General features: G+C 34.7%; 2 protein-coding genes across 2 annotated transcripts in view; one reads left to right on the top strand and one right to left on the bottom strand.

Annotated features, from left to right (window-relative positions):
* LOC127876233 (cytokine-like nuclear factor N-PAC) overlaps positions 1-25,351 on the bottom strand; it is an 85,221-nt gene that overhangs the window by 6,942 nt on the left and 52,928 nt on the right. The window lies entirely within an intron of this gene.
* On the top strand, positions 3,213-23,332 carry LOC127876231 (immunoglobulin domain and leucine-rich repeat-containing protein 2-like). Its single transcript, XM_052421292.1, has 2 exons — positions 3,213-3,410; positions 17,903-23,332. Exon 2 carries the CDS (start codon positions 17,983-17,985, stop codon positions 21,037-21,039), a length of 3,057 nt encoding a protein of 1,018 aa, XP_052277252.1. The 5' UTR covers positions 3,213-3,410; positions 17,903-17,982; the 3' UTR covers positions 21,040-23,332.

Genomic DNA, 25,351 nt, shown 5'->3' with positions numbered 1-25,351 from the left:
GGTTCAGTATCAATTTGAAGACAATTGTGTGTAGCAATGAAGAAACTATAGTAAAATAACCTAAAAAATTGAGTAAAATCTCTGACCCGGCCCCACCCCAACCCCCATAACTTTTGACCCAGGGGTCAGATTAAAATTCCAAATAGTGCAGGGTCGCACATATGCTTATAGCTACCATGTGTGTAAGTTTCAAGGTTCTAGTGCTTATAGTGTAGGAGCAGATAGTGGCCAGGACGGACGGAAGACGGAGATAAACACAATATCCCCACTCAAAGCGAAAGCGTGGGATAACAAGAGCACCGCATAAAGGGTGCCACGCTCGGCTGCGAAAGCTTGTCAGAATTGTTTTTTTTTTTTTTTTTTTTTTAGAGGTCACAGTGACCTTGGCCTATTACCTAGTGACCCAACAAGAGATGTTTTTGTCAGAAAAACTATGCCCTCTACTGCACCGCATTGAAATAAAATTTCTCTTTATCATTTGGCAGGTATAGAAATCATCTCCCTTTAAAGGTTATTACTTCCCTTGAATTTTGTCCAATCCAACCGGAGAGTGGGGGTGGGGAGGGTCTCACAGTCAATTATGACCATGTCAGACATCACTGACAACCAAGGCCTGTTGGTTTAAAGATCATAACCAGAGATGATCATGTATCTATGGACATAAGTCCACAGGTATGTAATGAACATCAAAGAAATTATAATTACATGTATATAATTTAAAAAAAAACTTTGAAAAATCAATCATTTGGGTTATAAATAATCACAATAATAAATCTGTTCAGTAACTGTGAAAAGAACTTCAATTCTTGGAAAGGAAATATATAATATGAGATTTATAATTATATAAATTACTTCCCTTGAAAATATTTGTCTGTAACAAATCTCTATTTTTAGTAGCAAATAATTAAAAGCCACTATACTGTGACTGTAGATTCACAACTCAAAATGTGCAGCTCCATGAGATACACATGCATGCCAAATATATAAAGTGGCTATGTTCAATATTTAACTAGGCAAAAGCGTTCTTGAGTTATCATCCAAAATCATTTTACTATTTTGGGTCACCGTGACCTTGACCTTTGACCTTGTGACCTCAAAATCAATAGGGAATATCTGCGAATCATGATCAATCTACCTATGAAGTTTCATGATCCTAGGCATATGCCTTCCTGAGTTATCATCCGAAAATTATTTTACTATTTCGGGTCACCGTGACCTTGACCTTTGACCTAGTTACCTCAAATCGATAGGGATCATCTGCGAGTCATGATCAATCTACCCATGAAGTTTCAAGATCCTAGGCGTATGCGTTCTTGAGTTATCATCCGGAAACCATTTTACTATTTCGGGTCACCGTGACCTTGACCTTTGACCTAGTGACCTCAAAATCAATAGGGGTCATCTGCGAGTCATGATCAATCTACCCATGAAGTTTCATTGATCCTAGGCGTATGCGTTCTTGAGTTATCATCCGGAAACCATTTTACTATTTCGGATCACCGTGACCTTGACCTTTGACCTAGTGACCTCAAAATCAATAGAGGTCATCTGCAAGTCATGATCAATGTACCTATGAAGTTTCATGATCCTAGGCCCAAGCGTTCTTGAATTATCGTCTGACAACCACCTGGTGGACGGACCGACCGACCTACAAACCGACCGACGACATGAGCAAAGCAATATACCCCCTCTTCTTCGAAGGGGGGCATAAAAAGTTATGGCCAATGTTAAGGTTTTAGCACGACGCCTATGGCAGACGGCGGATGATGAGCTGGCTATGACAATAGCTCCGGGTTTTCTCCGAAAACAGCCTCGCTAAAATGAGTAAAAATCTCTGACCCGGCCCCACCCCAACCCCCATAACTTTTGACCTAGGGGTCAGATCAAAATTCCAAAAATTGCAGGGTCGCACATATGCTCATAGCTACCATGTGTGTAAGTTTCAAGGTTCTAGTGCTTATAGTGTAGGAGGAGATAGTGGCCAGGATGGACGGACGGAAGACGGAGATAACCACAATATCCCCACTTTTTCTCCAGAAAGCGTGGGGATAACTATTTTGGTCAAAATGAATATAAGGATAGGGACAAACTACTTTTATGATATAAAATATACAAGTACACAGATTGCAATATGGTAGTAATTACTAAATATGAGAACATAGCCTCTAAGTACAAACACTCGAGTGCTGACAATCTTCTAAATATAAAGGGGCACACACAAACTGCACTGATGTTGAGAGTTGAGTGTAAAACTGTTTCTATCCTTCAAACCTTTTCATTTGAGTTAAAATTGTTTCATGCTAAACATTCAGTTAACATTGTTGCAAAATGCAACGTAGTATCCCTTTTCATAACCTATACTTCACAAAATAAAAAGTCAATTGAATTACCTATTAATGTTAATGTGATAACTGTTTGTAGATTGCATGTTTCTATAACTAAAAGTTTCGGGCTTACTGGCTGGACAATTTTACTCAAATTTTATTGGACACCTACAAAGGACAGCCAAGGTGAAAAGCTGGTTTAAACAGCTACGCCGTGAAATAAAAATCGCATTATGACAAAGTTACAGCCACGAAAAGATGTTAAAGGACCCAAATTTGACCTTCGACCTCTCAATCTGACCTGGACATCTGAGGTAGAGACTTAGTTGTCATAAGTGGTAAGTTATTTAAAGATAGCATGATTAATAACATAGTTAAAATCCTGCAGACAAGCTGTTTTATGACCAAAATTGACCTTTTACTCTAAGAGTGACCTTGACCTTAAAGGTAGGAAACAAGTTATCATGAGACAAGTCTTATGATTGATCGCATTTGTGCCAAGTTTTTTTAAATCCATCAAAACATGGTTGTAAAAATTAATTTTCAGGAGGATTTATGGACAACTTTGACATGTTACTTCTAAGTGTTAACTTGACCTTTGAGGTAGGAAGGTCAACAACTGCTATTTGCAACCTTCTTCCAAGGGAGGCCTAAATAATGGACAAAAACAGCACAAACATTTACAGTTAACCTATACATGTATGCATGTACACAATAACTCCATACAATTCTATTGCTTCTAGCTTCCACAGAATAACAAGCCAGGTTCCAATAATAATGATTTCTCCATAAACCGGAGATATTGGAAATCAGCTTCCCTACTACTGCAGGCAGGTCACATGACTGCTTTAGACCAATAAGAGCTGAGGTGAGATAGAGGCTAGGGTGAACCAAGAGCATTTACACTGTTAATACACATCCATACTGTAGTGGAAAGTGTTTATCAGCTGTAATGTAAAGAGTGTGTTTAAAGGATTCGGTGCATAAAGCTCTCATTTTGTGCTGGCAGGTCAGATGTTAAGACAATGAACTAGCTTACTGAAACAAAACCCTCACATGGTGGGGTGGCTGGAATATAAATCCAAGGTGAGTTCTTGAAGATTCAGATTTTTTAAATTAAACTTTTGTCAATCACAAACAGCAATAGCAAAGATGATTTCAGTGTCTTAATGTTCCTAGTGAAACATCCTGCACATATGTAAGGTATGTTTGAGTTATCTGTGAAAGAAATCCATGGAAACTTAATGCATGTTTGTACCTTTTAATCATGGGATGGTAAAGTTGTTGACGAATTAAGAACTCAAGGTCAACCAACAGCCAACAATAGACAACAAAGTATCAGGGGCTTATCATGTTAAACAAATAAACTAAGCAATATTTATGGAAGGCAAAAACAATAAATTAACATTTAGAGTGCTGCTTTCAACAGTTTGAATACAAAAAAATTGAATCTGAATCAAGTGGATCATTCTGCATTGTTTGTTGCATAATATAAAGGAAAACAAATAAATCAGGAAATAAATTTGTAAAACCAAAGATTATGGTAATGTTGTTTTTTGTTTCCCTGTATATAAGGTATTATATGCATTATTTGTAGCAATAAACATTTTCAAGATACACCAATGACCAAGTCACTGTTTAAAATTTCTGAAGAAAAAATGTTCTGAGAGTTGTTTTCTTCTTCTACTCAATTTAAACATGCATGTAAAGCATGTGCAGTTTTTTAATATATAGTAGGAATGTAAAATAACAACTTGCAAAAGATCACTTCACAATTGACTCTACAACACATTAATGTTTCCTGTAACCATTAACATATCTTGAAACAGGCTGACATCTGACACTACAGGCATACATATTTAGAACTGCATTCATGAACAATGAGGAGAGGAAAGATGGATGTTTAAATGTTACAGCAGCAATAAAACACTATTAAGGCATCATGTACAAGAAAGCCATGAATTTAAATGACGGGTTTCATTTATCATAGCCTTACATTTAGAAAATTTGACCAACAAAACTTATTACTACATCACCTGAGTTTATCAAGACCAAAAGTACCAAGTGGATCAAGGTTCAAAAGTTAATAGCTTTAAAGTTGAATACTTTAGAAAAATGAACCTTTCTAATGCATTTTGTAAGCGGGTGAAATTGTATGTTAATGCTTTTAACACTCGTCCCATTCTATGCAGCCAGCTTGTTAGAATGACTAGCTAACTTTTTTTTTTGGAGGGAAGTGGGGCTTTTAATTACAAAATCAACTCATGAGCTCCCCTACTAAAATCCACAAATTAAATGACAGTTGATAGGGACACTCTATTGAAGAGTTAATTTTGTCCCAAAAATGAAACAAAAATACATTCATATGGACCACTAAATACTCAATTTAGAAATGCCAGCGCTAGCAGCTTGTTTCAAGGGGTCTATTTTAAGATAATAAACCATTATTGTAAGCTTACATTAGAGATAGATCTAATTACATACACACGTGACTTAACATCAGTCACAATCACATTCTGGCAGTTTTATTGAGCTTTAACTGCATATGATTACCACATAATGATGTACATGAACAGAACAGTAATGACTGGGTCAAAAGATACAAAATGTATACATCAGAGGAAATCTTTCAGCCTTAAAATAAAAAACTTAAAATCAATAATTAATTAGCTCTCTATTTGCAGAAAATATGCCCATCAACAACAATTATCTAGGATTGCAAAGGTTATCAGCCCTTTAGAGCAATGATCTGATTGTAACCTTGCTGAAAAGGTGTATATGCTGGATAAATCTGAACATGGCGGGCAATTAAGGGATGATTATGTGATTGAGAAGTTTTACGCATTCCCTTTATATCAATTATTACCAAGCAATACCTAACAGATGAATCTAAAATTATAAATAAGACTCACAATGTGCTATTATAGTAAAAGGTACCATTGAGTGAATAGCAGTCATTGAACATGTATTACCCTTAAATTATCTTTATTTTACTACTGGAAAAAATATATACAAGAGCACTGCATAACGGATGCCACGCTCGGCTGCGAAAGCTTGTCAGATTTTTTTTTGATTTTTTTTTTATTTTTAGAGGTCACAGTGACCTTGACCTAGTGACCCAAAAATGGGTGTGGCGTGTAGAACTCATCAAGGTGCATCTACATATGAAGTTTCAAAGTTGTAGGGTGAAGCACTTTGATTTAAGAGCCAATGTTAAGGTTTTAGCACGACACCTAAGGCGGACGTTGGACGAGCTGGCTATGACAATAGCTCGAGTTTTCTCCGAAAACAGCCTCACTAAAAATGAGATTTGACACATAAGTGTCATTTGATTGTTCAAAGATATCTTATTTTTAAATCAATAGTACAAAATGCAATTTATACTTTTTCGTTAGCGAGACTATTGGACGAAGTACATGTATTGCCAATTGTTGTAAAATTATTACATGTAGATCATTATCTTGTATGAAGACAAGAACAGCAAGCAGAATGCATATACTTGGGTCCTTATCTGAATTATATATAACATGAAGATATAGCATTATCAACATGACCCTGTCATACCAATTAGACCTAGTGCAGTAATAGACAATTCAGGGTCTTACCAGTTATGACACAGAGTGTAAAAGTAGGTTATCTGACCTCCATAATATGACTATAACACTGTTGAAAACAGCAAACATCCAACTAAATAAACAACTTCAGGAAACTTTAAAGCTAGTCAAATAACATGTATAAGTAATTTATCCAGTAAATGTAACTAAATTTAAAACAAAAAATATACAATATTTCTCCTGCCATCAGTTTGTAAACTATGTGAATATACCAAAGATTTTAATTTAATATTGCTGTTGTTTTTTTGCATTACCCGTAAATTCGTACGCACTGACAATTGGCACCCGATTAAAGGCTAAGAAACACTAATGTTTTTCCCCAATAACGACATTTGACTAGACTTTACATCAGACAAACAATTTTTGAAAGGAGGCGTTTGATAAAAGCCCATCAACACTTTGTTGGACTGATTATTTCACTAATGGCTTGAAAAAAAAGAGATCGCTAATTATCAATGTAAAAAAAAAGTACGAACATTGCAATAAAAATGAGTAATATCTCCGTATAATAAGGTGTTTCAAATATTTTGAATATATACACATATATATTTTTTGGGGAAAGGAAAAGGCAAGCCTTTTGTCATTTCTACCTAAGAAATTTAAATCCATGCAGAAAATATAATTTCCTCTGTTTGATTAAATTAGAAATTACCTATCAATTGTTATATACAGGCTTTATCAATCGCCTTTAATCAAGTGCAATTGCCTGTTTGACAAATTTGTGACGTGCCAATTGTTCGGGAAAGCCAAAAAATGCGGGGAGCCCATTGCCTAGACACCAGCTTTACTACATAAGTTCATAAAAATACTTATGGGTTTTGTATCAACATTTTTACTTACCGTATACTTTCGCTTGTAAGACGCATTTTTAAGACTCAAATTATTAAGTTGCGGTCGCGTCTTATAAGCGAGATACTGGTGAAAATAAACAAAAATTTTCAAAATATCGAGTTTACTGGGCTTATGCTAGCCAAGTTGGACACTTGTCAGTTGTTTTGAATCATCGCGGCAGCCATTTGCATTTTCTCTAAAGTCTGTTTTGGCCCGTACTGTGTATCGGAACGCTATGTTCAGTTACCGATTTATTTGTAATAAAATGTATTGTTACTGATTTTGTTGCCTATTATTTTTAATTTGAATTTTGTTATTTTGGGGTCGTAAGGCGTTATATTGTCCATGGTTATACTTGAAAAGTTTGTATCACCCGATTGTCTGCGCGCGACGTCGTTAAATGTCATATAAATTGGACATAATAGTATACGTGTGTAAGCGGCGACACGATGCCAAACATGCTTAAAATAACAGCAAAATCAGTTCGCAGCTTGAAACTGTTAATTGTTAAATAAACACGCTGCCGATTACAAGTGCTTCTTGACAAATTTGTATCACCTGATCGTCTTTGTTCGACGCTGTTAATTGTCAATTAATACATAATTGGCAATAAGGGTATCGTCTGAAAATAGTTACCAGTTTGCAACTGTCAATTGTTAAATAAACACGTTCATTCAGACGACCCACTTATGCCGATGACACCTTATTTATTAGGGACCCACGACAGCGGGAGCAAAGAGTGACCGCATGCAATTATCCACAGGTGGCTTTCTTCTTGACCCGTGATTTCACTCTATCACGCGATTGGCTAATTTTATGAAAGTAGGCATTACCTATAGACAATGGGCGTAACATTTGCATAATCAAGGTAATCTATATCTGCCTCTTAGTTTTCAATACCCGTCAAACAATACAATTATATTTACAAATTACAACTACTGGAATCGTCAAAAAGAAACGCAAACGAAACTCTTATTATCTCAAACTCAATGGATGGTACACAGGAGGACGAGTTGTTTGTTGATCTTGTGGAAAATCGCGATCAATCTGAGGATGTATCGGCCTGTGCAAAGGTTAGTGATTGCGACGATGATGATGATGATATCGGCGACTGGGTTTACGATGACAATCTCACTAGTGAGGAATTCTACGAACTGTTCGGTGAAAGCGATGATGAGGATTTCGAAGGATTTTAAGATGACTGATACGATCAATTAAGAACATAATATGTTTGAAATTGTTATGGCAAATTGATTAAATACGCAATTGTTAGAAATTGTGTTGATTTGAAAATTATTTTTTCTGTATGAATAATACTTGAAAATAAATTAAAACCTACTTATATATCATGAAATAAACAAATATTATTTACTTTGTTGTTTGATTGTTTTATTTTTCGGACTTGCGTGAATTACTAATTGTATGCAGCGCGAGTTTGAAAAATTCACAATGTGTTTCTTATTGATTTTCTTCAACATTCTGCCGTTTTTCGGCCGATGAAAACGGCAAAATTTGACCGCGTCTTACACGCGGGTCAGTCTTAAATCCACCGATTATAAAGTCCGAAATCGGGGTGCGTCTTATAAGCGAGGGCGTCTTATAAGCGCACGTATACGGTAAGACATAATTGGAAATTAGGGTATCCTCTGAAATAAGTTACCAGTTTGCAACTGTCAATTGTTAAATAAACACGTTTATTCAGACAACCCTCTAATGCCGATGACACCTTATTAGGGGCCAACAAAGACGGGAGCAAAGAGCGACCGCATGCAATTATCCGCATATGGCTTTCTTCTTGACACGTGATTTCGATCTGCGCTTCGGAGTCTATCACTTTATCACGCGATTGGCTAATTTTATGAAAGTAGGCGTTACCTATTGTTGATAGACAATGGGCGTAAAATTTGCATAATCTAGGTTATAAAACTAAGCGCTTTTAAAATATCTGCCTATTAAATTTTAATACCTGTCAAATAATACAGTTAAGATGACTGATACGATCAATTTTGCTTGTGCATTGATATTACGAACGTAATATGTTTGCAATTGTTAGGGCAAATGATTAAATACGCAATTGTTAGAAATTTTGTTAATTTGATAATTATTTTTATTGCATGAATAATACTTGAAAATAAATTAAAACCCACTAATAAATCATAAAATAAACAAATATTATTTACTTTGTTGTTTGATTGTTTTATTTTTCAGACTTGCGTGAATTACTAATTGTATGCAGCGAGAGTTTGAAAAATTCTCAATATGTTACTAATTGATGATTTTCTTTAACATTCTGCCATTTTTCGGCCGATGAAAAAGGCAAAATTTGACCGCGTCTTACACGCAGGTCAGTCTCAAATCCACCGATTATAAAGATTGAAGTTGGGGTGCGTCTTACAAGCGAGGGCGTCTTATAAGCGCAAGTATACGGTATGTTTTTTTTCCATTTTTGGTTACTTGCAACTTATAAGATTTTTTGGTATCATTAGGGTTAAATTGTTACGCCTTGTAAAATGCGTTGGTAACAAATATGATTTTATGGTTATTGTTCATTAATTAATTGATTGATGTATTGTCTATGATGGCAGTTTGTTAAAAAGTGTACCTTATTTGTTCTGAAAACCTGGCTCCTAATTCATCTTCATCTCTTTCATGGCTCATTACAGCATACATATTGGTCCTTTGTAATGACAGACCAGAACATGTGTTAGTTAGCTGGGTAATTAACAGTGCAGATGTTATGTATTGATTACCTGTAAACAGGCATGTAATGGACAGGTATCAGCTGTGAACCAGATATATAATAGAAATGTGTCTGAAGGACATGTATGCCCAGCTATTTTTTAATATACACAAAAACAAGTGTTGATTTCCACATATAATGTTAAAAGTCAATACATCACGCAAGTCCTTTATAACTGTTTAATTAAATAAAGCCTATTTCACTCAAGTGCTATTGACCTTGAGCAAACACCAAAGGTCGTGCATACAACATATTGCCTTGAAATGATGATACATTTTGCTTTAACTGGCCATCTTGCAGTAGTTAAACTCTTAAGTAGATATTAATGTTCCGTCTCGTATTGAACAGTAGCAAAATTAAATTAGTAATCACTCAAAACACTAAGCTTTTTTTTTACATAAAAGGCTTATTCCACTACTCCTACACTCTAACCATTTAGCAGCAGTTAACAGTATCTGCTTGGTTAATGCTTTAGTTTGAATTACATGTAGCCTGCCAGTGGCCAATTGTCCTGGGACCCATCACATATCAAGAAAAAGGACATAAGACAGTGTTGAGAATAATTCTGAGCGTGGGGTGAGGAGACTCATGTGGAGGACACTCATCACTTTATGGTCATCATCAAGGTTCTTTCCAATAAACAGTACCAAAGAATATGGCTGTACATGTGTACAACATCTGATTATGTATTTCTTAATGTGTAGTCCTAGTAAATCGGAAGAAGCTAAATGTATGTAAAAACTAACATTTATGGATCACATTTTGATTTGTAACTTTTACGCAATTGAAGAAATTTCCACTTATAACGTGACATTTTCTCTCATTAATTATTTAAAATACTGCAATTGTCAATTAGTTAACTTAATTTTGCTGAAGCAAGTTCCGATTTTGACACCAGTTGCATAAGTTAAAAATAAATGTGTTATGTATAACTCATCAGTATTAGATAAGGATCTGTTTCATAGTTTATATTCATAATCAACTAGTATAACATTTTTTTTAATTATTTAATACACTTACACTGGCTCTTTATTAAAAATTGTTACAAGATATTAAGATGCCATGTTTATACCTTATGATAATTAAATAAGAATATAAATGTCACAAAATGTCAACATCTGCATATGATAAGAGTTTCAAGCATCAACTGTAGTCGTTCCTCATTACATGTCAACTTTATGCCAATTCAGCAAAGACATACTTGAACAATCTAGTATTTTTGACATTCAACTGTTATAGTTACTAATTATAGGCTTATACTGTAATTTTAGCCCAGTAAGCCCCAGCTCTCAAGTTGCCCCACGTTTACTTCTCAATGGTCTTACTGTGTGAAGCCAATTACAGTCATGTTGATACTGATTCAAGTGTATGTAACAATAGACCTATTGTACTTCATACTAAATTTTTTCAATATTTAAAGGGACTAGTTCACAGTTTTTTTTAACTGTTTCTTATATATTTTTAAAATAAAACTATAAAATTTTAAGCACAAGGAAACAAGATGCGTTTGTGAAACACAATGTCCCCCTATATGACGTTTGACCTTGAAGGATGGCCTTGACCTTGTGAAGGATGACCTTGACCTTTCACCACTCAAAATGTGCAGCTCCATGAGATACACATGCATGCCAAATATCAAGTTGCTATCTTCAATATTGCAAAAGTATTCATAAAATAAGCGATTTGGGCCACATATATTTGACCTCTGACCTTGAAGGATGACCTTGACCTTTCACCACTCAAAATGTGCAGCTCCATGAGATGCACATGCATGCCAAATATCAAGTTGCTATCTTCAATATTGCAAAAGTATTTATAAAATAAGTGATTTGGGCCACATATATTTGACCTCTGACCTTGAAGGATGACCTTGACCTTGACCTTTCACCACTCATAATGTGCAGCTCCATGAGATACAAATGCATGCCAAATATCAAGTTGCTATCTTCAATATTGCAAAAGTATTCATAAAATGAGCGATTTTGGCCACATATATTTGACCTCTGACCTTGAAGGATGACCTTGACCTTTCACCACTCAAAATGTGCAGCTCCATGAGATACACATGCATGCCAAATATCAAGTTGCTATATTCAATATAGCAAAAGTTATTGCAAAATGTTAAAGTTGGCGCAAACAGACCAACCAACAGACCAACCAACGGACAGGGCAAAAACAATATGTCCCCCACTACTATAGTGGGGGACATAAAAAATTTGCCCATACTGGGATTTGAACCTCTGACGTAAGGAAGCAAAAACCAACTCGCTACATATACTACTGGACCTTTAAAGATTTTGAAATTGAAAGTTTTTTTAAATGATATGTTAGTTATGCACATAGGTTGACAATTATTGATGAAAAGCTTTAGAAACACTTTATTTCACCATTTTTTTTATTGATGATTATTCATAAACAAACATATATAACTAACATTTTACTCAGTCAGGCATTGTATTTTGCTTGTTTGAAAATATTGCTACATACTTTATGACAATCAGGGCTCGAAATTAACACTCGCACACTCGCAAAATGCGAGTGAAAAATACCGATTGCGAGTTAAGTTTTAAGCCACTAGTAATTTTTTGCGAGTAAAGAAATAGTTAAAAAAAAAACAGTAATATTGCTAAATGCGTTCGACGTCCTGAACGCTAAACCATAGGTCATAGAACGTCCTATAACCCGTATGCGGAAGCGCGCACCTTGTATATAGACTAGTATACTTATAGTACAGATACGAGAATGGTATTGGTACAAAGAACGTTAAACAGTCGACTTATTGACACGTGTTGATTGAATTTGAACAGACATGGCGTCGAAGCGAAAAATAACTAGTTACTTTTTGCCCACAGATGGAAATAACAATACAAAAGATAAAGCAAAGTTAACTGTTGAATAAAAAAACGAAATTAAATTATGTTTCCAGCAAAATTTGCGAGAATGTTTTTGATTTTGCGAGTTGGTATTAAAGCTGCTCGCAAGGTTTTGCAAGTAGAAAAAAAGTTAAATTCTAGCCCTGACAATTTTTGTTAATTGTCATTTTGCCAAAGTTTGAACAAGACCCTTTAAGTGGGTTATACTTTATGATACTTTATTTTACTATGAATTCAGTTTCCAATATCTTTTATTATCAAAAGATTAATTTAAATTTTATTTTGCTGTCTGAAAAAAAAACATTAAGCAGTACAGCAAGTGCATATATATGCTTGTTGTTAACAACATTAAGCAGATAATACAAATAGTTGGTCATAATTGTTGGGCCAAATCAAAGTTATCAAGGGGAGATAGTGAGATTTGTACTGAGAGATAGTGATATTTAAACTGCAGTTTGTTGGTCACAGGGCAACACTGGTATTGACCATCACATAAACATGATAATCAGACTGTTATCATATCATCATTACCACTGAGTGTTTATGACCTACCATTAATTATGTGCAATACTAGATGCTAACCCTTCATTATCCACTAGTGTTGATCTACATGTAGTGTTATTGTCTTTGCTTTCATCACCTAAATAGAGACAGAGGTAATGCTCTGATTTCAGTTTTCTTTCATTAAATTTCAGTTGCTATGTTATATGCTCAAACGATCTTTGTAAAACCTTATTAATTTATTAATTGTTCAAGGTTGCAGACACTAAACTTAAGTTTGAAATGAAACATCACTGACATTTAGTTATCATTCTTGCCATGTATGCATGCATGAATAAATAATAATATCATGAAGTGTAAGAACATACAACCATAGAAAAAGATAAGGAATACAACCATAAAGTTTACTTTGTTAATTGCAAATAAACAATATGGATATTGATCGTGTTTTATACACAGTGAAGAGATGCTTTAAATACTTTAAAATCTGTTTGAAAACCTAAAGGAAAAATAGTCCTTGTTGAATGTGTAAAAAAAACACAAGTACTCTGCAATGATTTTTAAACCAGGACACTGCTGACAATAATAAACAATGCAGCTTAGATGTGAAGTTTTTCCAATAGATCTATCCCGGAAAAGCACAAGTTTAGAAAACCCCACTAATCACCCCGGTACAAACAACGCTGGTCCATTAAATCAACCAATGCTAGCTTACTTTAAATTATAACTGTTGATACGGTGTGTGATTTTGAAAGGATTATAAATGGGTCATGTTTATTTGTACCAGCAGATTATTGGGTTTTTCCAAAAAAATTCTTTTTCCGAGATACATATATTGTATCCATGTTTCTTCAGTTTTAATGATTAATAAATGCATACAAAAAACATTCCTGCGCACTTACATAATATCTTTGCACACAAAACTGGGAATAAGATAGTATACAAATGGCAAAAATGCCAGAAATCCTTTGGTCAAAACATAACGCATTCCAGAAGCAGACATCATATTGAATAAATCACCTGGTTTTCTAACACCAGGCTCACTTTATAAATGTCTCATCATAAGAACATAAAATCTACCAGCCAATTCCTGATTGCCAACAAACTAGAAAGCCATAAATTACTGGTAATCTACATGCTTACTCTGTGAGCCCCCTCCAAGTCTGTCTAGGCTATATAAGCCAAGTGTAGTACTACAGAAGCCGAGTTGTATCATTACTGCCAAAAATTGCAGTAATAACTGCCTGTGCTGTGAAATCTAAATGTCAGAATAATCTGCCTGAGGTAGGATATCTAAATGTCAGAATACTCTGCCTGAGCTATGATATCTAAATGTCAGAATAATCTGCCTGAGCTATGATATCTAAAGGCCAGAATACTCTGCCTGAGCTATGATATCTAAATGTCAGAATACTCTGCCTAAGCTATGATATCTAAATGTCAAATACTCTGTCTGAGCTATGATAACTTAATGTCAGAATACTCTGCCTGAGCTATGATATCTTAATGTCAGAATACTCTGCCTGAGCTATGATATCTAAATGTCAGAATACTCTGTCTGAGCTATGATATCTAAATGTCAGAATACTCTGCCTAAGCTATGATATCTTAATATCAGAATACTCTGCCTGAGCTATGATATCTAAATGTCAGAATACTCTGTCTGAGCTATGATATCTAAATGCCAGAATACTCTGCCTGAACTATGATATCTAAATGTCAGAATACTCTGCCTGAACTATGATATCTAAATGTCAGAATACTCTGCCTGAACTATGAGATCTAAATGTCAGAATACTCTGCCTGAGCTATGATATCTAAATGTCAGAATACTCTGTCTGAGCTATGATATTTAAATGTCAGAATACTCTGCCTGAGCTATGATATCTAAATGTCAGAATACTCTGTCTGAGCTATGATATCTAAATGTCAGAATACTCTGCCTGAGCTATGATATCTAACTGTCAGAATACTCTGCCTGAGCTTTGATATCTAAATGTCAGAATACTCTGTCTGAGCTGTGATATCATCAGAATACTCTGCCTGAACTATGATATCTTAATGTAAGAATACTCTGCATGAGCTATGATATCTAAATGTCAGAATGCTCTGCCTGAGCTATGATATCTAAATGTCAGAATACTGTCTCTGTAGTAATATAGTGTGGCCATATTAAAGTAAGCTTACATACTGTACATATTTTTTTATTTATGTATATTAATCAGGAGAGTTATTATTATCCTGGAATATATACTGAAACATTGTGTGAAATTAAGGTTTGACATTCCATACAAAAGGTGTTCAGTTGACCTTTGTCTGTTTTCTGTCTTCTTATTTCCTTACAAATCAAAATCTTAACAAACGTTTAATATGTGCTAACACACATCTGTGTATTGTTTGTTCTCTGCTAGTCTTACATAGTTCTGGGAAGAATCTGAGTAAGATACATCTTGCTGCAACAAAGAAGCTTTCTTTTATTTAATGTTTCAAAAGCTACCTGTTAATGTTCAATTCCTGTAAACAACCATTTAAAATTATTCTAGAGCGGAATGTTACATATATTAATGTCATATGATGTGGGCTTGGCTGAATAGTTACTTAACACATAACAAGGGCCTGTTGCTGCTTGTTAGTTGTGTCTAGATGATGCAGCTAATTGTTGACATAAGTCTATGGGATATATCCACAGAACATGAAACTGAAATGTCTATTTACACAACATAATTGACACATTCTGTGCATCTTTAACTAACATTTCTCAAACATATGAAATTATATTATATAATTTCCTACCTATATTTTCTTTCCTGATCATTCACAAATGCATCTAATGTTCAAAGATCATAAGGACCACTCTTCTCAATCAACCATATTCCAATGCAATAATCATACTCACATTCTCAATCAACCATATTCCAATGCAATAATCATACTCACATTCTCAATCAACCATATTCCAATGCAATAATCATACTCACATTCTCAATCAACCATATTCCAATGCAATAATCATACTCACATTCTCAATCAACCATATTCCAATGCAATAATCATACTCACATTCTCAATCAACCATATTCCAATGCAATAATCATACTCACATTCTCAATCAACCATATTCCAATGCAATAATCATACTCACATTCTCAATCAACCATATTCCAATGCAATAATCATACTCACATTCTCAATCAACCATATTCCAATGCAATAATCATACTCACATTCTCAATCAACCATATTCCAATGCAATAATCATACTCACATTCTCAATCAACCATATTCCAATGCAATAATCATACTCACATTCTCAATCAACCATATTCCAATGCAATAATCATACTCACATTCTCAATCAACCATATTCCAATGCAATAATCATACTCACATTCTCAATCAACCATATTCCAATGCAATAATCATACTCACATTCTCAATCAACCATATTCCAATGCAATAATCATACTCACATTCTCAATCAACCATATTCCAATGCAATAATCATACTCACATTCTCAATCAAGCATATTCCAATGCAATAATCATACTCACATTCTCAATCAACCATATTCCAATGCAATAATCATACTCACATTCTCAATCAACCATATTCCAATGCAATAATCATACTCACATTCTCAATCAACCATATTCCAATGCAATAATCATACTCACATTCTCAATCAACCATATTCCAATGCAATAATCATACTCACATTCTCAATCAAGCATATTCCAATGCAATAATCATACTCACATTCTCAATCAACCATATTCCAATGCAATAATCATACTCACATTCTCAATCAACCATATTCCAATGCAATAATCATACTCACATTCTCAATCAACCATATTCCAATGCAATAATCATACTCACATTCTCAATCAACCATATTCCAATGTAATAATCATACTCACATTCTCAATCAACCATATTCCAATGCAATAATCATACTCACATTCTCAATCAACCATATTCCAATGCAATAATCATACTCACATTCTCAATCAACCATATTCCAATGCAATAATCATACTCACATTCTCAATCAACCATATTCCAATGCAATAATCATACTCACAATCAGTTTCCCAGATCTGCTCAGTGATTAGCAGGGACAAAGACCTCTATAGGCAGGCAGGTTGTCTGAATTTTGATGCTATGAAGTGAATATGTAACTGTATCCTGGATCAATAGCCACATTGTGAGATTCTTGTTTGGGAATCAATCAACTCCTGTCCTTGAAACTAATGACATTTTTTACAGGATTTATGAAATTGTCAGTAGTTTGTAAACTGTATGTTGCGCATACACTATTTTGGAACATACACATTTTCTAATCACAATGAAAATGCTTTTTGTTGTTTTAATTTGAACATTAATGTGAAGTTAAACTACATAAATTTAATATATTATCAGACTTCAATATCTTTTAAAAAGAGACCACTGTAATGATTATTAACCTTCTCAGAAGCAAAGTGAAAATGTCTATGTGCAAACTGCTCTGTTTGCTGCTCATCAGTATCTAAGGGTTGGAAATGAAGCCTTTAAACTTGAATTTAGTAAGAAAGGTCTTAATTAAATGTAACTTTCTAAGGGACTAAAAATGTGTCAAAATACATATCCAAGTAGTAAAGGGTTAATTAAACTGGTCTCTGGGAGAACCAGGCATAATGCATGTGCATAAATTATCATACATGTACATCAGTTGTTGCAGTCTACAAACATGCATCACTTTCTGATTTTATGGAGTTTTTGCACAATTGAAGTCTTTTCTTGTAACACAGACCAGCTGTATTCTTTTAGTTCTGGTCACATGCAGTGCCCATATGGTGTATTCCAATTTTCAAATGTAATTGAAGTCAAGTAACACATTCTCTCATGTTCCATTAACTGATAATGTGGCAACAAAGCTAATTAAGGCATCTACAATTTACAGGAATATTTGTTAGTAATATGGCAACAAGGTTTATACCTGCATCAATAATTCACAGGTATTCTTGTTCTATTTGCAGAAAGCTGAGACCAGACATGATGCCAGACGTGACCTTCTAGAGGGACCACAGCTGGCAGCAGTCCTTTGATAAACCTAGCCATGTCTTCAACACGAGCAAGTTTACGTCATCCCAGCGAAATTATGGGCCGACCTAGTAAGGTCATGGCACAAAGCGTCAGGATGGTGACACCTTTTATAGCCTGCCTGCTAGTCTGTGCACATGCGACTGCCAGCATGGCCTGTCCAGAGGGGTGTGAGTGCATCATCAACAACTTGTCTAGTCATGTGACCTGTGCTGACCAATCACTGACCAGCATTCCTGAGGGTATTCCTAGCAACATAACGGATATTCGGTTACGTGGGAACAAGATCAGTAATATATCCAGTGTCTTTCACATCTTTACAGGTCTGGTAACTGCAGATATCAGCTTAAACAACATTCAATCTGTGCACAGCAACGACCTTTTTCGAAACAATCATCTAAAAGAACTTATCTTGTCCAATAACAAAATAACAACCCTTAATGCGGAAGCATTTATAAATGTTCCCAATCTTCTAGTCATTAACTTGTCAAATAACAATATTTGTGTTCTGAAAAGTGCAATATTTCATAATTTATTTAGTCTCAAAGTGATAGATTTGCGGAATAATTCAATACAGTTGTTAGAAGCTGATGCATTTACAAATTTAACAGACCTCCAGTCACTGGACTTAAGTTACAACCAAATTACAACAATTCCAGATGAATTGTTCCGAGACATGAACAAGCTGAAATCACTCAATCTTCAACAAAATCGGATTACTGCATTCAATGGTGAGGGTCTTTTCTCTGCTACAAACAGTCTTGAATACCTGGATTTATCATTCAATCTATTGGAGAATGTGACTAAAAGTGATTTAACATTCCAAGCATTGACACATTTGGACTTAGCTGGAAACAATATATCCCAATTTACTAGTGACTTGTTTCACCAACTCGACAATCTGACTGTGCTTGTATTGGATGGGAACCCTATAAGTTCTATAAGCACAGCAGTCTTTGAACATCTTTCCAGCCTGAGGAACCTGACTATAAGCTACCTGAAAAGTCTCACATACCTCTCACCTAACACATTCAAAGGGTTGTCCTCCCTTGAATGTTTAGAATTAAACAACAACCCACTGTTGTCTTTCATTCACCCGGAGTTGTTTGCTCCTTTAACCTCAATCAGAACCCTTGACCTCAGTCTGAACAACATCACCAATTTACAAAATGCAAGTTTTGAACATAATTCAGGACTTTCCATATTGGACATCCAGGGTAACACACTTCCATGTGACTGTAGCATTGACTGGATTATCGAGGAAATACAGATGAACTCCAGTTTTTTGCGAGGCGCCCAATCATTAAGCTGTGCTAATACTTCATCATCTGATACAATTCTTATAACTGCTTTAAATTTAGAAATATTACACTGCAGTGACGTGACAATTATGGCCCACACAAGTGACAGCAGCTTCCGTGTTGGAAGGCCAGCCATACTGAAATGTGTAGCCTCCAGTGATCCTAGTCCAGAAATCACATGGATTACTCCTCGCAATCTGGTACTGAAATATCACGACTTTCATCCCCTGTCCTCTCTAAGTTATCTGCCCCTGAATGACACTGCTGTCCACAAGGCCTTCCATTCCACGCACGACTGGCATGAACAACCACACTACTTCCCTGAGAGTGAAACACACCCAGACAGGATTGTGATCCTTGAAGATGGGTCTCTGTACATTGACTATGTGATGCGAATGGACGGCGGACCTTACAAATGCATAGCTAGTAACCCCAGGAATTCAAGCGAGGTCACCATAACTGTGTTTCTAGATTATGATGTGTTACGAGATGTATATCATTGGAGCTTAGTAATTGGACTGTCATGCGCCGGAGCATTTTTCTGTTTAAATCTGACGTACTCTTTAACACTTGCTGGAGTTCGTAAGTGCATCAGTCAGCAAAGACGTGTAAGGGTCAGACATATGATTGAAACAATAGACAAGTACAAAACTGCCAGACTGGGCAGCATTAAGGAAAACTACAACAACCAAGTGGGAAAGATACGTGACCAGTACCACTTCCAGCTGGGTCGCCTGCGTGAGCATCATCAGAACCAGGTGAACCGGATGGGCCGCATGAGAGAGGGCGCCACACTGAGGATGGAGAAACTCAAGGAGAACTACAACAACCAGCTGGGAAGGCTTAAAGACTACAGTTCCAGTCAGTTGGTGCAGTTAAGGGAGAGGTACAACAGCCAGGTGGACAAGATCAAGGACTATGGCAATGATAAACTGGATCGGATTCATGAGAAGTACAAGATCAAGCAACAGCATGTCATCAAACTTTTTGAAATGATGAATTTGGAAAATTGTCGGACTGCTTTTGACAGTGAGTGTGTACGAGCGGAGTCGATGATACTGCAGTCCGAGCCGTTCACAGAGGATGTACCCTTGCATAGCCCCATAGACTCTGTGAGTATGAGTGAGTCGGAGTACATGACAGCGACCAGCTCAGAATCATCCCGCTATGCTAGCCAGGAGGATGTGCAGTCCAGGATTCATGAGCATGATTTGGAGATGGTCCCATTAAAAAAACACCAGCAAGAATACGAACACCAGTGCACCTCCTCTGGGTCCACAACATTACCAGACAGCAGGGGCCACACCGACTTATGTGATGAGAATTTACCTTCTGTCTCATACACTGCCAAAAACAGACTAACTGACAGTCCTTACCAAAAACGGTTAAAACACAATCGAGACAGAATGCGACTACCATTAAACAATGGCAGCACGGAGGAAACACGTCGTCTCTACAGGCCTGACTGTGATATAGATACTCAACCGCCTACTAGAAGGGTGAACTCTGAATACTACAGCGATTTCTTACAAAGAAGCCAACATGCTGGTGAAGAAGTAGATCACATTGACTGGGAAACAAAGTCATGCACCTCTGTCCCTGTACAGGAAAAGTCCAGCAACAACTCTGGGCAAAAATGTTCTGCAACTGACATTCATGTGACAGAAAAAGCTGACAATAATGCCGGTCCTGGGACAAACAGACACAGTGATGTTGGTCAAAGAGGTGGTCTAGTACTCAGTGGATGTATCATTAAGGAGTCTGTTGTGTAGTGTAGACTTCTTTGTTGTCATTTTTCATTATTTAGATTTCATAAAGAATAATAAATTGAATGATTTATTATACAATGTACAATGTCATAATTTACAATTTTGTGCCAATCATTTAATTATGATTAATGTTTAAGACTTAATAAGTCACATTTTCAAATATCATAATTTTTAATAATTAATTCAATGAAAAACAATTGCTGTTAATCTTTACATACAGTCAGTTTTAGAAATGCACTTCATTTTACTTTTATAATTTTGAGATAATTGAGCAAGTAAGTTCTTTTGTAGCCTTTATAAGCCTTGCTTGTTTCTTTATCCTCCCTGTGAACTTCAACCAAAACATGTTATCACAAACATGAGAGAGCTTATATCAAAAGTCTGTTGCTTGTTGGAAAAACATGAAAATTTTAATAAGCCAATTTTTACTTAGTTTTTTCTTTTATTGTTGTTCAAAATCACAATACTCAGTTGAAGGAAGTTTAGGTAAAATTCACAAATATCTAGTTCGGCAACTCAAATAAATGATTACGTTTTGCTTAATAGATTTTTTTCATGTTTTTCACAGAATATTTTTCATTCAAAATGTAGATTTTCTTGAATTAATACTTTTACTTTATTACTTTATTTTTTATACTTATGTGAGTATAATGAACATCAATTACAGCAAAACTAAATTACATTTTGGTGGAAAAGATTTTAAAAGAAAAAGCATATGCACTTGTACAATACATCAATTAATTTTCCAAATGATTATGTGGGTTTGTGTAATTATCGTGAACTGTCAATCCTTTACCATTGTCTGTTGCCTGCCAGTTGGTACCCACATGGCTGTATGTGTTGTATACTGTGTATTTAATCAAGACAAGACAGGCCATATTTCTAATCAAGAATTGTTGTTTTCATTAATTTAATCAGGAATCTGGTGTCTGCTTTCCTGTCAGACAATGTCTGTTGACGTATATAAGCATTATATGTATCCTACATAAATTAAAACAAACCATTATGTAAATTATATAACCTATTTAAATAATATTAGTTATTTCTACATGAACTTGCAATACTAAGATTTTAAGTCCACCTGTTTATAATGAACAGAAGTTATTGATAAAAACTATCTTTGTTAATACTTTAAACAATTTAACTCTATTTATTATCCTGATCTTTCCTGCACTATTTTGATGTGATTTTATGACTTCACCGATAACATGTCAACTCAGTGACTCGTAAGCCATTTATATGGCTGGGTAGCACAATGTTTGTACAAATGTTTGTTTATAATAATATTGATCGTATTATTGCTGTAAATATCAATGATTATTTATGTACTATGCGTCATTTTAATAAAATATACAACTACTAATCTGCGCAAGTATAATATATCATGTTGAAACAAAAATACTTGCATAATAATCATATGAACTGTTTCTTGGAATTTTAATGATTGGATGGGAAACTGTTGTATGATTTAAATGTTAAAGATCGTGCACCATATTTTGAAGTCTAATTATTAAAATTCCATTTTATTGTGTTCGTGCAAGAAATGAAGTGTACATTAATGTATTTCAGCCAAGAAACAAAATATTACTGTAGCCTCAATTTATTTATATAACATTTTAATACTTATGAATTAATGTTTATATGTGCTATTGTGCATGTGAACCTGAAATGTTTAATGTTGAATATGTAATTGCCAGAAGTGTGTCTAGTCTATTTATGAAACTGTTAAGTTCTCATTTCATATAACAGTATTATCACTTGACAAACAATGTTCATTATTTATGTGAATATTTATGATGGATGTTGACTGTGAGTGTGAATAATTAATTGTTTTATTTATTGTTCTTCAAATAAATTATTCAGAAAGGAAGTTTGTTTATAAGTTTTTTCCTTTCTGCTTTTGGATAATCCGTAAAACTCAGTCTTGTTAAATTTACTGTCAATTTTTAACTTAAAAAGAATCAGCTTTTCAGAAAAAATGGGCTTTTACCACATGACAATGTTAAAATTGAGTTATCAATTTCGTTCATAATATATCAGTTTCTCTAGTTATATTGATGGATATTGCCGGTTTCTCTAGTTAAATTAATGGATATTGTTGAACAAACGTAATCTCATAAAAAGACATAAAATATGTAATATTACATATTGCGAAAATCAATGATATTGTAAACTAAAACGAAGCATTTAATTATCTGTCATTACTGGCAAATTAAATAAAATTGTTAGTAAACAATCAGTTGATATGAGTATTTTAAAATGTGTACTTGTGATTAAACATGTTATCCCAAACTCATTGCTGAGATTTTGTTCAAGTGACATTAACAAATTCTAGTTACAAAAAAACATTCCTTGCGTGGGTTATTGATTGTCATCCTATAAAAGCGTGAATGTGATGCTCGATGAAAGACAAATATCTGGATTTAGTTAAGAAAGTTGGATAACAAGAATAGATCGCAATGTAGTAGACCTACAGTAAAATTGTGTTTTTATTAGGGATGGCAAACCTGATCAAATCCATAACTGGTTAACCTGTTTCAATATTCGAGCGGTTAACCGGCTAAGCAACTGTCTTTGTACCACATAAATAAATATAAAAAAACACCCAAAACGTATATATTTATAAACAATATTTTACATGCTTGATATTTCTTTGTTGTAATATTAGCTTCATGTCATTTACACACAATTATTGTTCTACATCTTGATTACTAAAAGCTAGTGCAGAATTTGAATTATGTTGTGTTTTATTAACACCCATTATCCTTTAAGAATTACTTGCATTAATAGTTTGCTGTTTATAACAATTGTCAATTAGCGTAAATTTAATTTGCAACGGGCAAAGTGGTTTTCAAACCTCTGTTGTTAAGGCCTGTTATATCAATGTCCTTATAAGGGCGTTAAAGTTTGCAATAGTTGTTAAAACAACAGTGATCAGGTGTGATCACGGTGTCCAGCTTTATTGATTTTATCAAGCAATGGTTGTCAACGCAACGGCATACTTCACAGGACTTGCAAAAAAAAACGACACCAAAAAACAACAACAACAAACAAACAAAACAAAATGTGCATGTTATTTTTATTTTTTTTCATTCATTTGATTGATGGAGATTTTTGGATGTACCCCCATGCAACGAAATTGTCGTTAGGCATAGTATGCATGTAGCTGATTTCTTGTCAGCAGCCTGTTTGAACAATTTCCAAGCATCCGATCATGGTAAGAAGCATAATTGTAGATTGTCGCTTAACTTTTTAAATACATGATATCTAAACAAGTTGGACCGAATTTATACTGGATATTCACGATGAATTAATATTTATAACATGAAATGACATTTGGCAGTCAAATGTGCTAATTGAAAAGCCTAATTGATCGGTTTATAATTTAAATTTAACAATATGTGAATAATTGAAACACAATAGAATGTAAAGTGCTAAACAAACACAATGCAAAGGAAGTGCGAATTGCTCGCGTTCCTGCTCATTTATCTGCTGCACCCGATAGTTTACAACGTTAATCGCTATTGATAATTTGCGATAAGATAAGCGCATTAGCCAATACAGTGAAATGAAGTAAAACAAAACTAACGATGTGAGCATTTGTGGCGTTCAACCAAAAATTGTGTTTTCTGCGAGAGTAACCAATTATTTATTTTGTAATCGGTTAACCTCCTAAAGAAACAGTTAACCGGTTAACCGATTAACCTTTGCCATCCCTAGTTTTTATCATTTCGAGCATGACAGAAAGTGCCCTTAAAATAAGAGCAAAAATTCATTGCATTTTTGCTAATAACAGACGTAAAACAAGCCATGGGGCATATCCCTGTTGTTTCTAAAATGGTCACTATTCCAGTGTCCATTCTTGACAGCGCACATGCGTGATTCTCACTATTTTCACAAAGATTGAGCATTTGTTTAAGCATATTCGCGCACTCTATATACTCTACTTATTTTAGAGCTGCTACATGTAAATTCCACTTTATGAACTTTTTTTACAGAAATACAGGAAGTCAAAGGGAATTAACTCTGGGGGTATTTTTTTTAAAGAATTTCCATTTAAAGGACACATGGGTAAATAAAGAAACAAAAAATGTTGGGGATGCAACTTGTTAATGTTTACGGCAGAAAAAAACACAGACAAATAAGTTTTTTAAATTATATCGAAGATATCACTATAGACATGCAGATCAGAACATTTTTATTTGTATTTTTAATGCTACAAAAATATCATGCAAAAACATATTTTCATTCTTTTAGTCAAGTGACAAGTCAGATAAGAAATATAGAAAGTGCTGTTATATTTAGTTTAAACCTT

The sequence above is a fragment of the Dreissena polymorpha genome, chromosome 4 (assembly GCF_020536995.1).
Source record: "Dreissena polymorpha isolate Duluth1 chromosome 4, UMN_Dpol_1.0, whole genome shotgun sequence".
NCBI lineage: Eukaryota > Metazoa > Mollusca > Bivalvia > Myida > Dreissenidae > Dreissena > Dreissena polymorpha.
This window is presented reverse-complemented; position numbering and strand designations above follow the sequence as displayed.